This window comes from Amblyomma americanum, chromosome 6 (genome assembly GCF_052857255.1).
Source record: "Amblyomma americanum isolate KBUSLIRL-KWMA chromosome 6, ASM5285725v1, whole genome shotgun sequence".
NCBI lineage: Eukaryota > Metazoa > Arthropoda > Arachnida > Ixodida > Ixodidae > Amblyomma > Amblyomma americanum.
In genome coordinates this window covers 157,367,377-157,380,281 of record NC_135502.1, presented here as the reverse complement: position 1 = coordinate 157,380,281, position 12,905 = coordinate 157,367,377, and the positions used below count along the sequence as shown (strand labels likewise).

The 12,905-nt window shown below is 45.4% G+C and overlaps 1 protein-coding gene across 1 annotated transcript; it reads right to left on the bottom strand.

Annotated features, from left to right (window-relative positions):
- Positions 1-2,649: 2,649 nt before the first annotated feature.
- On the bottom strand, positions 2,650-12,509 carry LOC144095582 (uncharacterized). The gene is made up of 6 exons (XM_077629264.1): positions 12,259-12,509; positions 11,403-11,496; positions 10,794-10,869; positions 8,623-8,752; positions 4,100-4,209; positions 2,650-2,796 (listed from the first exon to the last, which is right to left on the bottom strand). The coding sequence occupies exons 1-6, from the start codon at positions 12,272-12,274 to the stop codon at positions 2,650-2,652; spliced, it is 573 nt and encodes a 190-aa protein (XP_077485390.1). The 5' UTR covers positions 12,275-12,509.
- Positions 12,510-12,905: the final 396 nt, after the last annotated feature.

Sequence of the window (12,905 nt, the reverse complement as noted above, 5' to 3'; positions counted from 1 at the left end):
CGTGAGGGGGAACCAGCGAGACTCTTGTGCGCATTCTGAGAAAACGTGAAATCTGCGTGGCTTAAAAACCTGTTTAGGAAATCAGGCGCTTCTTACCACGATTGAAAGACCGCGTCCTCAGAAAAAACAACCGGATGTCGTTTGCAATATCTTATGCTCCAAGTGCTCGACGTCGTACATCGGCGAAAGAAAGAACGTCCACCAAAGAATAAGGCACCAAAAGAATGAGTTCCAACTAATGAATTCCGAAGCCAATCCCCTCGTCGAACATTGCGAACGCTCCAACCATGCAATAGCCTTCGAGGAGGTGAGCTCCTTTACCGTGAAGCCAAACCTGTTCAAGAAGCGGCATGTCAAGTCATAGCACAACCGGCTGACAAAGGGGGTGATGAATAGACTCCAGGAGCGCTCCCCTCCGCGTGCGTTAGCATGCTGCGCCTTGTGGTAGCAAAGGAAGAACGAAGCCAGCCCTCCGCTGCTACTGGCACATATTTTAGTCACCCCTGAAGAAGGGACTGGGTTGGTCCCTAACACGTTGGGCAAACATAAAATATGGCTGGCGTCAGTTTTCTCTCTACTATTGTTTCAAGAACCCAACCAGGCAGACTTCCATCAAAGATGTTTTCGTACAAGCCAGGCAAGCTGCTCGCGTCGTACCAGCTCGTCCGGAACTGTTTCACGCATTGTGTTCAGAAAAGTCTGCGATGGAAACTCTTCGATAGTAGGCAACGTCGCAATATTGGCTAGGCGTCCAGACTTCGGCGGGATACGGCAAGTCTTGAATGCGTCGATTGTCCTGCAGTGCGGGAAGACATCTGACACCAAATTTTGATGTCCTCGGAGATGAGAAAGTGCTAGATATCTTCTGCAATACGCTTGAGAAGTCCTATCTTGTTCTCTTGAGACAATCTAGCGTCGAATGTCTCGCACCGTTTCAGAACTGTTCATACTTAAAACAGCACATCTTTTGCGCTGTTTTTGGTATGAACCTTCACCAGCAAGCCTAGATCACCACGCATGTGTAGTTCGTTTCTTCAACATCACACGCTTTTTCGTCTCTTGCGCTTTATGCTGTTCGTAATCCTGCATTGTGCAGAACACTGCTCGAAAAAACAGCGCTTGTTTGGTCTCCTTCTTTCGTCCAGTCTTTCCCGCTGTTTTATATATGAACCTTAACCGACAAGTCTAGTTCACTTCATCTGCTGAGGACAGCCTCGAGGTATCTGGTGCAAGTCTCGCCCACAGCTTGGGCCCTCTAGGCAAGAGACTCATCAGCCTGTTTCTTCTTCGTAGTAGTGCGTCAAAGCTTAGTTGTAGATCATCGGCAAACCGTTCCCATGTGGACAATGAGTATTCGCGGTTCGCATACCACCGCAGGGCGGTTTGAGTCAAGAAAGCCATACATTCGCAATTTTTTCGGCCGAATACCAGTGGTTATAGCGGCTCACACGTTCGTAGTGGGTAGGTCACTCGTCGATGTCTTCACCGGCTTGGCCAACAAAGGGACAGCGCTCCAGGAACGTATGCGCCACTGGGCTGGTTTGGGGTGGACGGCACATTACCAGTCTGGGAAGGATGACCCCCAGTTGATGTTCGTGCAGTATCCGCTGTCTGCTGCATCGTGAATGGCACGGATTTGAGACCAGCAATACCACGGCTCCGGCGAAGCTCCAGTTCTTCAGGCTGCGTCTTGTGAGAGACGACAAACCCAGCGCCTCCATCAATTTGTTACGTGTCATCAGCTTATTGCCGCAGCGTCGACGCGATGCAGTTGAACAGAGCTCATCAAGCGGCCGCTACTGAAGGTGAGATGGCAGGCCCCGAACGTCGTATTTCTTGTCTGCAGCTACCTCTTAGGTTCATCTTCGCACAGTATTCCCGAGAGGATAACAGCTATCATAATTAGGTTAAATAGGAGGTACAAGCAGAGGGTGGTGCCGGCCTACGCTCCTACATCTAGCCATGATGACCACATCCCTTAAAGCTTCTATCAGTACGAGAAATTTGCAATGAGCAAAGTAAAATCACAAAACACTGTACCGATGGCCGACTTCAACATGAAGGTAGGCAAGAAGCAGGCTGGTAACCAGACGGCAGGCGGCTATGAGATAAGCTCTAGGAATAGCAGGGGAGAGTTATTTGCAGAGTTCACAGATAGAAATTATTTGCGGAATATTGTTGCGGGAAAGAATATATTTACACCTATGTACACCAGCGAAGTAGCTACGAGCGGCACTCAGAACGCAGTCAGAACTTTGTTGCCATCTTCGTCCACCCGTTCATTCGCTCCGTCTCGTCGTCGTCTTCCCGCTTCAGGACCCCCGACTGATGAGACGCCGTCTCGGCGTCAGAGTGGCGACGTATGAACGTCGTGATAATGTTTTAGGCGGCAGACATGGACGACGTCGGTGGAGGGGCCGGAGGACGATGGCGAGCACGCAAGGGGTGCAATTTCATAGTTCATGTTGCTAACACGGCGCACCACACGATAAGGGCCCCGGTAGTGAGAAAGGAGCTTCTTGGAGAGACCGACGCTGCGTGACGGCGTCCAGAGGAGGACAAGTGATACGGGTTCATATTCGACTGCCCGGGGATGGCGGTCGTAGGCGGACTTCTGGGAAGCTTGTGAGGCACGGAGCCGACTACGGGCTATTTGGCGCGCCAGCGAGGCCTGACGATGGTGTCCTGAGCGTAAGAAGTGGTGGCGACTGAAGAAGACGGCATGAGTGTGTCCCAAGGCAAGATGGGCTGCCGACCAAACGAAAGGTAGAAAGGGGAATAGCCGGTTGTGTCATGCTGTGAAGATTTATATGCAAAAGTCGCATAAGGCAAAACAGCGTCTCAATTTCGGTGGTCTGGCGAGACGTAAATTGCTAACATGCCGATGAGCGTGCGGTTGAACCGTTCATTAGTCTTGTTGGTTTGTGGATGGTAAGCTGTCGCGAGCTGGTGCTGCGTGGCACACGAACGAAGAATGTCATTAATCACTCGGGACAGAAAATAACGAACACGGTCGGCGAGCAGTTGACAAGAGGCGCCATGGTGAAGAATGACGTTTTGGTAAAGAAAATTGGCGACATCGGTAGTGCAGCTGGTAGGCAAAGCACGCGTGATGGCGTACCGAGTCGTATAATCAGTTGCGACAGCGATCAACTTGTTGACGGAGATTGACGTGGGAAAAGGGCCGAGAAGGTCGAGGCCAACACGGTGAAAAGGTTCCGGAGGTACGTCGATGGGTTGTAGGAGACCACCAGACAAAGTGGAGGGCCTTTTCCGACGTTGATACAGGCCGCAAGCGCCAACGTAATACTTGACGGAACGATACAGGTCAGGCCAAAAGAAGCGGTGCCTCACTCGAGCGCACGTGTGGGACACGCCAAGGTGGCCGGCTGTAGGCAGATCGTGCAATTCGTCAAGGAAAGAAGAGCGTAGATGTTTGGGTATGACGAGCAGCAATAGAGAACCAATGGATAGTAGATTGCAGCGATATAAAATGCCATTCTGGAGCACATAAATTTGCAGAGACGGAGATCGGTTTGCAGAGCGGAGGCTATCAAAGATAGCGCGTAAAGATGAGTCGTGGGGCTGTTCGTTGGCCATATCGGTGAGAGCACCCAGTCAAAACGCACTACAGGATTCTAAGACAGAAAATTTCTGTAGTCTTGTCGTATTTTGGGCATGTCTTGTGTAGTCTGTCTTGTCTTCTGTAGTCTGTCTTGTCTTTTGTAGTCCTGTCTTCTGTAGTCTGTCTTGTCTTTTATAGTCTGTCTTGTATCTTATAGTCTGTCTTCTGTAGTTTGTCCTCTCTTTTGTAGTCTGTCTTGACTTCTGTAGTCTGTCTTGTCTTCTGTAGTCTGTCTTGTCTTCTGTAGTTTGCCTTGTCTTCTGTAGTGTGTCTTGTGTAGTGCTCATACACTGTGTAACAGTCGTTACTGTCACCTGTCAATTAACACAGGATTTGTGTTCTGGAGTAGGCTATGCACAAAAATGCACAGCTTGTTAATGGTCGCCTGTCAATTAACACAAGCTTTGTGCATTCCAGAGTAATTCGTGCACAAAACCACTAGAATTGAAATGAAAATGATCAATATTTATTTACTGTTTCGTGCTTTTTTTTCGAGCTTGCTGATGCATGCTCTCCAGCGTTGTCCTGGCCGCAGGTTCCTAGATACATCGCCCATGAGCAAAGAAAAATGGTTTTTGTCTTGGCTGAAAAAAACAAAAAATAGAGATCACCGCTGCTACCTGCGCAAAAAAAATGTGAAAGCGTTGATGCTTCCTCGACACTGGTCGCCTTTCAAATTTGGCTCCATGGTTGTTTTCTCGTTGACTTGATTGGTTATCAATTAACTCTTATTTTACCCTCATTTCATCCCAGCAACGATTTCGAGTTTTCAAATTTCCCTCCACGGATCGTTCCTGCCCACTCACTGAATACCCGCCCAGTCTAATCACGCGTTCATTGCCTTTCGCTTCTCAATAATTACCTAATTGCCTCCAATTTATCATTCTTTTTCCTATCTCCTGGTTAAGTATAGGACACTTATCACTGGTCACGTGATTGCTCATTTCGAGTTTTCAAACTTGGCGCCAAGCTTTGGCTTTGTCCATACTTCCAGTTTTCCAAACTTGGCACTACGCTGTAGCTCCACCTACTTTCAGCGTTTTCAAATTTCGCGGCAATTTTTCTCTGGCCCAGTCACTTTTTGGACATTTTTGGCTGTAAATAATTATCCGATTATGAAATTTTCTTTCCGAGCAGCATCCTCACATCATCCTCTGCCAATTACACAACCAATCATATGACGCTATCTCTTCTGAGTAGCCCACAACTGCTGCGGACACGATCCCCGGCAACATAGCCTAGTAAACTTCTCACTTTATTCAAAATGTTGTAATACTGAACAAGGCTTATGACTGGCCGAGTTGGTACTGACTCACCTTAAAACCAGCCAGAACACACAAGAAGACATGAGCTCAAGAGGCGGGACTAACAAAAATTTAATTGAAGATTTTGATTAATTGATTTGTGAGAGTTTAACGTCCCAAAGCGACTCGGGCTATGAGGGACGCCGTAGTGGAGGGCTCCAGAAATTTCGACCACCTGGGGTTCATTAGCGTGCACTGACAACGCACAGTACACGGGCCTCTAAAATTTTGCCTCCATTGAAATTTGACTGGTGCGGCCAGGATCGAACCTGCGTCTTTTGGGACAGCAGCCGAGCGCCATAACCACTGAGCCACTGCGGCGGCATCATTGAAGGAAAGCCGCAAAAGGACACCCGCGAAGAGATACAAGCACACAATAACCCAAAGCATTGAAAGGGCAAAGTTCAATCAAAGGTCACTGGCATACTAATGAACCATCTAAAAAGCAAATTCCTTACGGTGAAGGTTTTCTGATGGCTTAGCCACACGTGTCCTTAGCCTTACCGATGTAGTAAGCCTCAACTATCTACCGAGAGATTTATCCCTTCCATAAACCACTGATGTGTCGTGGAAATTAGGCGTGTAAAGAGACATGGCATCCTCAGATTTGCATTCACAAGATTGAGCATACAGTGCCAGATTAGAATTTGCCTTCCCCCTATAGAGTGAAAGTGCTCAGTCAAGTGCAAACTCAAATATCTGCCTGTCTGCCAATATTAGTTGCAGCCATAAGGCAGAGGAACGCAATAAACTCCATTAATTTTGCAAGTGGTGAACCTTTTTTGTGACACTGTCCATTGTGGACAAGTACCCAGTTTTATCAAGCCTTTTTAATGGCGGCGCAAACGCCTCCTGTCTTGCACTTCGCTGTTAAGACAACAGCAGCATTACGCTTTCCCGCGACTTTCTTGAGACTGTGAAATACTGTGGAGGTAAGGTGTATCAGCATCATCGGAGTATGTGCTCCTTACCCTTGAGCGAGTGAAAACATGCTATGACAGGTTGTTGAGATGGGCAAGTGGGAACCCAGTTGCTTGGAAACCTGCTACAAGAATGCGTCCTCAGCAGTGATGGCATGACTTATCTAAATCTGATGTCATGCACACCCATCAAGTGTTTCCATCTTTACTGACCTTAACCAGCGACAAATACACCTCTTCACCATCCTTCCCCAACAACGAGTGGTCCGACTCGTAGCTAAAAAGAGCCTTCCCCGATCTTTAGCTGTAGCCCCGACAAACATATTCGTCCACAAAGCGCAAGTCTGCATCAAGAAACTGCTAAAGGTTCTGCTTAGACAATTCTGATGTAAAAGACAGGCCTTGACCGCATGCCTTAAAGACTCCTAAAACATCTTGTGCCAACTTATCTGAGCCTTCTATGTCCAGAAAAATTACAGTCATGAACATAACGAAATGCTACTATGCCAAGGTCTTCCAAACAGGGCTCTAATGCCTTATTGACTTTAGACAAAAAAAAATGTTGCTGAGCAAAGGTACGACCTGCATGTAAATACCGCCCTGCCAACTGACAAATGCGGATTTGCAGTAAAAGGACAACACCCCCAAGAAGCCAGCAACCGAAATCACGCAATTATCTGTAAAAGCATGTTCATTGTTCACCCTGATGCAGTTTGCACATACCTCAGAGGTCTATCATGTGGCAATGAATAGTGCAGGCCCTCCATGTCGATGCTCACTGCAGAGCACCTGCCCAGGTTGCTGTCCACAAGAAACTAGAACTCCACAGAACTTCACTTTTGTGAGTTGGCAAGGCGGTATTTACATCATAAATCAGGCATATGCAGAGGGTCCCAGGTTGCACTGTTCCTCTGCGACATTCTTCTGTCCAGAGTCGATACCGCATCAAAGCCCTGTTTGGAAGGCCTCGGCATAGTAGCATTTCGTTATGTTGATAGCTACCTAATTTTTTTGCACAAGGAGGGCTCAGATAAGTTGGCACAAGACGTTTTAGAAATCTTTAGGCATGTGGTCAAAGCCTATCTTTTAGGTCTGAATTTCACTAAGCATAATCGTTTGTAGCTTCTTGACTTAGACCTGCGCTTTGCGGACGACCACATATGTTGGCGCCAAAGCCCAAGATCAGGAAGCCTCTTAGCTACGAGTTGAACCACTCGAGGCTGGTGAAGGACAGGTTGGCAATCACATGCATCACGACTGCTTTATGGAAGACATGCCATCACAGTGTTTAGAATGCATTCTAGGAGCAGGTTTCCAAGCCAATGGCATCTGGGTTCCCACTTCCCCATCTTGTGCACCTGTCAGAGTATGTTTTTACTCTCTCGAGGGAACGAAACACCGTTCACATGATGATGACGTAGTTGAGCAGCACAAAAAGACGGGCTCTATACCTTACCTCCACGCCATTTCGCACCATCCCAAGAAAGTTGCACCAAAGTATGATGTTGCTGTTGTCTTGACCGCTAAAAGTAAGGTAGGAGCCCTTTGCTTCTCCGTTCAAACTAGGCTTGATACAACTACGGGTAATCATCCGCTATGCACAGTGGCAGATAAAAAATGTTCACCACTTGCAAAAGTAAACCGATTTTTTGCATTCCACTGCCTCGTAGCTGAAACTACTATGGGCAGACAAGCAGATGTCTGAATGTGCGCCTGGCTGAGAGCACTTTCACTGTACAGAGAGGAAGGCGAATTTTCACCTGACACTGCACGTTCAATGTCGTGAATGCAATCGGAGGACTACCTTTCTCTTTGCACGCCTGATTTCTGCGGCACATCAGTGGTTTAGGGAAGTGATAAATCTTTCCCGATATAGTTGAGGCTTACTACATCAGTAAGGCTAAAAACAAGTGCCTGGCTAAACCGTCGGTGAACCTTCACTGTAAGGAATTAGTTCTTTAGATGGTTTACTAGTACGTCAGTGCCTTTCGGTTATTTTTTGCCCTCTCACTGCTTTGGGGTCTTGCGTGCTTGAATCTCTTTGCAGGTCTTCTTTTGCCACTTTCCTTCAATAAAATTTCAGTTAGACCAGCCTCATCTTGTGCTCATCTCTTCTCCTGTTTTGTGTCTTCCGGCTGGGTTTAAGATGTAATACTGAATGCCAAAAGAAAGCCATTTTAGAGTCAAGTGCACAGTAATGGCCACAGATATAATGAATGTTCATTTATTACAAAAAATAGTGCTTACTTCATTAATTTATGCATGAAGTATATGACACTGCATAAAAATAAAAAAAGGGCTAAGCCTCTAGCCCTCATGGCCAAACTGCAGTTACAGCGAACAAAAGGACACCATAAACCTGCCCCACATGCAAAAGCTTGCACTACAGGCTAATGCAGAAATAAGATCAGATTACTTCCCAAACTGCATGACACTGCCCCGCAAAGTAAAGATTGTGACAGGCAATAAAGGAGCAACAAAAAAGCAAACTGTAGGTAGCAGCCAATCTCATGCAGACAAGCTACAAGGTCAGGCCAACATAGACGTGGAAGAAATTTGAAAAAAAAAGCCACAACAAGCATATAATTTTTAAGGTTTTCACAGCCCTTTAAATGGCGAATACTTTCCTGAAAAAACATAACAGAAGCGGCAATTTTTTTTTCGGAAATCAATTTTTTCATGTACTTCATTATTCTTGAAGCATGGGCGGACATAGAGTAGTCAGATTAGTGCATGCGTTCCTAAGCAATGCCATGCCAAAAACTGTACTTACAGAAAAAGCTTGCCTTACTGAGTGAATACCACTGGCCATCCACTAATTTCCCAGCCTGCTCCAGGTTTCTGGCAAAAATCACACGCAACTTGGTGGCTTGCACAACTTCCATGCAACTCTTGGTCTTTAGCTGGAAAAAAATTGAGGGATCAGTGAGATATAAAATTTTACATGCATTGCTTTGTTTCAATGACCGACTAAGAAAGAAACAGCGGTTTCTGTGAGCGCAACTATTTTTTCACACTAGCTTTCTACAGTAAACAATGTTTATCGCGACCTAATTCACACTGACTTGCTGCACGGCCCCAGCACTACTGTGTATAGCTCTATGGTTTCAAGCCCTTGGGCTTGCACTCGTTAATGCAGAAAACCTCGGAAAGGGCAACCAGAGCTTCGAGCTTTAAGCCATAGGTATTCAGAAGCTCAGTGGTCTGTGGGAGAACTTTTGGCTGGGTGACACAGTAGCAAATGTTTCTCCAGCTACTTTCACTCCATTGCAAAAAACTCGCACAGCAGAGACCTGTCCTCCATTTTGCATTGCAGAAACAATCACTGAAATTCAAAGCACGCATACTAAATGCACACCTACCTTCCAACACAGCTTCATAATAATGGGTATAATTATTGGAATGAAATACCAGTCAGTACATGTAGTTTTCAGTATATCCAAAAATTATAAGCAACCGACAAACAATAAACATTAAAAGAGAAATAAAATAACCAGAATTGTTTAAAAAATCTGTCAGAAGAATTATGTGACATCCACTACACTCCAGCAGTTCTTCGCCATTGTGCACCTTCAAACCACACTTTCTTACAGGCACATTTGCACGAAAATTGGGTTGAACCTGATCTTTAAGAATCTTTTTTGGTGCAACAGTAGGAAGAAACCAGGTTTTACCCAAAAATGAAGCACCCTACACATTGCATCACAAGCCCAGATGGTGCACTTGAGTCGCCTCTTATGCTTATGCAAGAAATAGAACAGAGTTATCTTGACTAAATCAAAAAAAGAGGAAGTGCAGTGCATGTGTAATGCAGAGAAGATATAAGCAATACCACACTAAAACACTGGGAGGATTCCAAGAGTAGGTGAATGCATGAATGGGTGGCAATCAGGTGGCTAAATGAGATTAGGAAATTTGAGGAAAAAGGGTGGTAGCATATGGCACAGGAGACAGTTACCTAAAATGAACTAGAGAACCATTGTTCTGCACTAATTTTAACAGCACATTCACACGACAGACAAAATCACTAACTCCAGGAACAGACTGAGCATCATGCAACTCAATGTCAATCACCATTGCAAATGACACCAGCACCGCAGACTGCACATGAGGAAAAGTAGACATTTTTGCTCTCAACTTTGAGCAGCAGTCAGCTGCGCTTTTAGGAGCAAAGCTCTAAAGTACGGCAACATTGGCACTTTGTTTTACTGACATGAGGGTGCTTGTGAGCGTGCAAGTCCCATGTTTGTTTTGCACCAAATGTGTTAATTGCGAGGTATGTTTAACTAAAGAGGGGCATCTAACATGGGCATCAGCTCTTCATTACTTCCCTTCTATATCCCTTCCTTATATCACGGTTCAAGTGTCCACCAAAATGTGAGACAGTTACTGTTACATTTCCTTGAATTTTCCTTCAACTAATTTTAAAATTTTCAAGTATACAGCTTTAAGAAGGTAGAGGTACAAACTGTGCAGTATAACCATATGCTATGGCAATAAACCAGCAATAAATCTGCGCTGACAGCAGCTTGCCCAGTGCATTGCAAGGATGCTATACCATACAAGGATTGGTGTCATCGTGCAATGTTACATTACTGACTGACAATTTGGTCTCTGTGTCAGAAATACTGGTAAACCATAATTGTAGAGCACAATGTTTTTAAAGGGATAAATGAACATATAGGTCCTTTTCGAGGACACATATGCATACCAGGCAACAGGTGTGCAATGTCAAAGCACGTTTATGTTAACAGCAGCTACATCAAGAGCTACATCAGCGACTATATTTTATACAAGTCTACAGTTCCAGTAATTATAAGCTGAGGTACTGCTGTGAAGTGCATGTAGAGTTTCATGCATTTCTAAACCTAGCTGCAAGCCTATATTGAAAATATTTTTCTAAATAGGCAGCTAAGATATGCATCACTGAAAAAGAATAACTACCATGAACGGATCAGGAGGGATGACACAGCCAAAGGCAGGAAGCACGCATGGCCCAATAGATGCTGGTCGCTGGCAACTGCAAATAAATACATCCAGAGCAACAGCTGTCAGTGGCTGTAGCCATGTCATGAATGACAAGAGAGGAAATCATCTACTGCTTTAAAAACTAAACTTAGACGTAATATAAGTAAATAAAAAACCAATGAGCTAGCCCATGACAAAACAAATGTACAGATTTTATGTAATGCACCCATATACATTCTTTGAGAAGAGTCACAATGACTGTTATAACCACACTGAAAGATGAGCTGGCTGAAATACCGCACACCAATTTGAATATAGGATGTGCAGGTTTTCATTAATTCCTATCATGGTGCCTTGCACCAAAGTCTAGGTATTAAATTGAAAGTTGCAACCAGTCTGCCTTGGTTAAATGAGAAGAGAGAATGGAAAAAAGCATGCCTTCACTAGCAAGAAGCTTGATATCTCACAGCACAGCTTGGCATCATAGGAAAATTTCTAGCGCATTTAACAAATCTGCATACAATTAAAAGCTGCACAAATTTGTCGACTGGCAATGCAAGTAAAGGCAAGAGAAACAAAAAATACCAAAGAACACTCGTGAGTGCGGCGAAGGGAGGTCTGTGGGTAGGATCCCGTGCCTGGGAAGAGTTCCGAGCTCGGAGAATCGCCGGCACCACAGCTGATGGCACGCAACCAAGAATAAATAACAAGGCGAAAATAAGTAACAAAAAAACCATGGACAATGGCGAACGACTTGAATGCGGGCCACAAAAGCGAGGGATGTAGCAAAAAGGTAGAAATCCTAAATAATTGTGCAGTTGCATATCCGACAGCTCGCAGTGCTCAGAAGGAGAGGAAGCATCAACGTTTACAGCTCAGGAGACGCAAGATTGATCTAACTTCGACATAACACTGCCTCAAATCCTGTTCCACTGGGGAAGCACAGACAAGTTTACAAATGACAAGGCGATGAATATGAATTAGCCTTTCGCATGCGATCACTGTCTCAAAATTTAGCATGACGCATATTAAGGCACAAGCACTAATCCGATGAGTACTAACCCTGAGCAAAATAGTGCGGTGTCTGATCGCAGCTGGCCTAGCGCGAGCGCTCCGCCGCGCGGCACTTCTCGCTCATCGTCTTCTACGCAGTGCAAATCCATGCTTTTGCACCGAGCGTAGAAGCGCTAGCAAGCGAAAGCGTAACTCTGTTGTGATATCTGGTGCCATTTTTATTTGCCACGGCACGCGAGTAATAAATGCACATAAAGACAATGAGAACAACACTTGTCATGCAGGATATAGGCCCTGCTTTTTTGGCACCGCATTATAGCTGCGGCAACCGCAGGCATACTGCCTCCACTCACATCCCTATATAGCCGCATACAAATAGCGCGTGTGAATACAGATCATTAGCAAAGAAACGCAGAGCGGGACTCACCGGCCATGCGATTCATCCAGGCTTAGTAAAACGGCGCAGGAGTCTTCGTTCCCCTAACAGATGAAAAGACGTCGCAGCACTCTTCATGGCTTACCCGTTGAAACTCGCCAATGTTGACAGGCCGAAATCCTGGTCGTTGGCTTCCAAAACACACTCCTGCTCACCTTCCTATTGAATGAGTTCTTCACACGTGTCCGCCGTACAAGTACTCAAGCAATGCCTCAAAGAGGCAAATAATACAAAACACGACGTGTCGGTCAACGTTTTGGTGTCGGTTGCGCTGCAATGGCGCCGACTGCTGCGCTTTCGCGTCGGTGAAAAATTTCAACCGACAAAAAAATTTGTTTTTTAAAACCATGATTACTTATATTATCTTCACAACAAAGACACTGCATTTATTTTAAATTATTTTAGATTATTTAAGAATGCTAAAGCGCTTTCAGTTACTTTTTCTGGCATGTCGTTTGTAGAAGCTGCGATCCTGTGATCCCCTGAAGTGACCCGGATGCCCTAGCAGACGACGGAGCAGACGACGGTGTTGACAGAATGCAATTTCGTTTGACGCCAGATAAAATCACTAAGTTGCGACAAAAACAGCGAAGAAAAGCGCCGTATCTCAAGCTGGCGAATATCGTGGATATGTTGAA

Excerpts from the sequence above, each read along its gene's own strand:
- LOC144095582 (XM_077629264.1), bottom strand. Across the intron at positions 10,870-11,402 it reads GCACTCACGAGTGTTCTTTG|TTGCCAGCGACCAGCATCTA; the intron begins GTATTTTTTGTT and ends ATTTATTTGCAG. Across the intron at positions 8,753-10,793 it reads TCCCTCCTGATCCGTTCATG|CTAAAGACCAAGAGTTGCAT; the intron begins GTAGTTATTCTT and ends ATTTTTTTCCAG.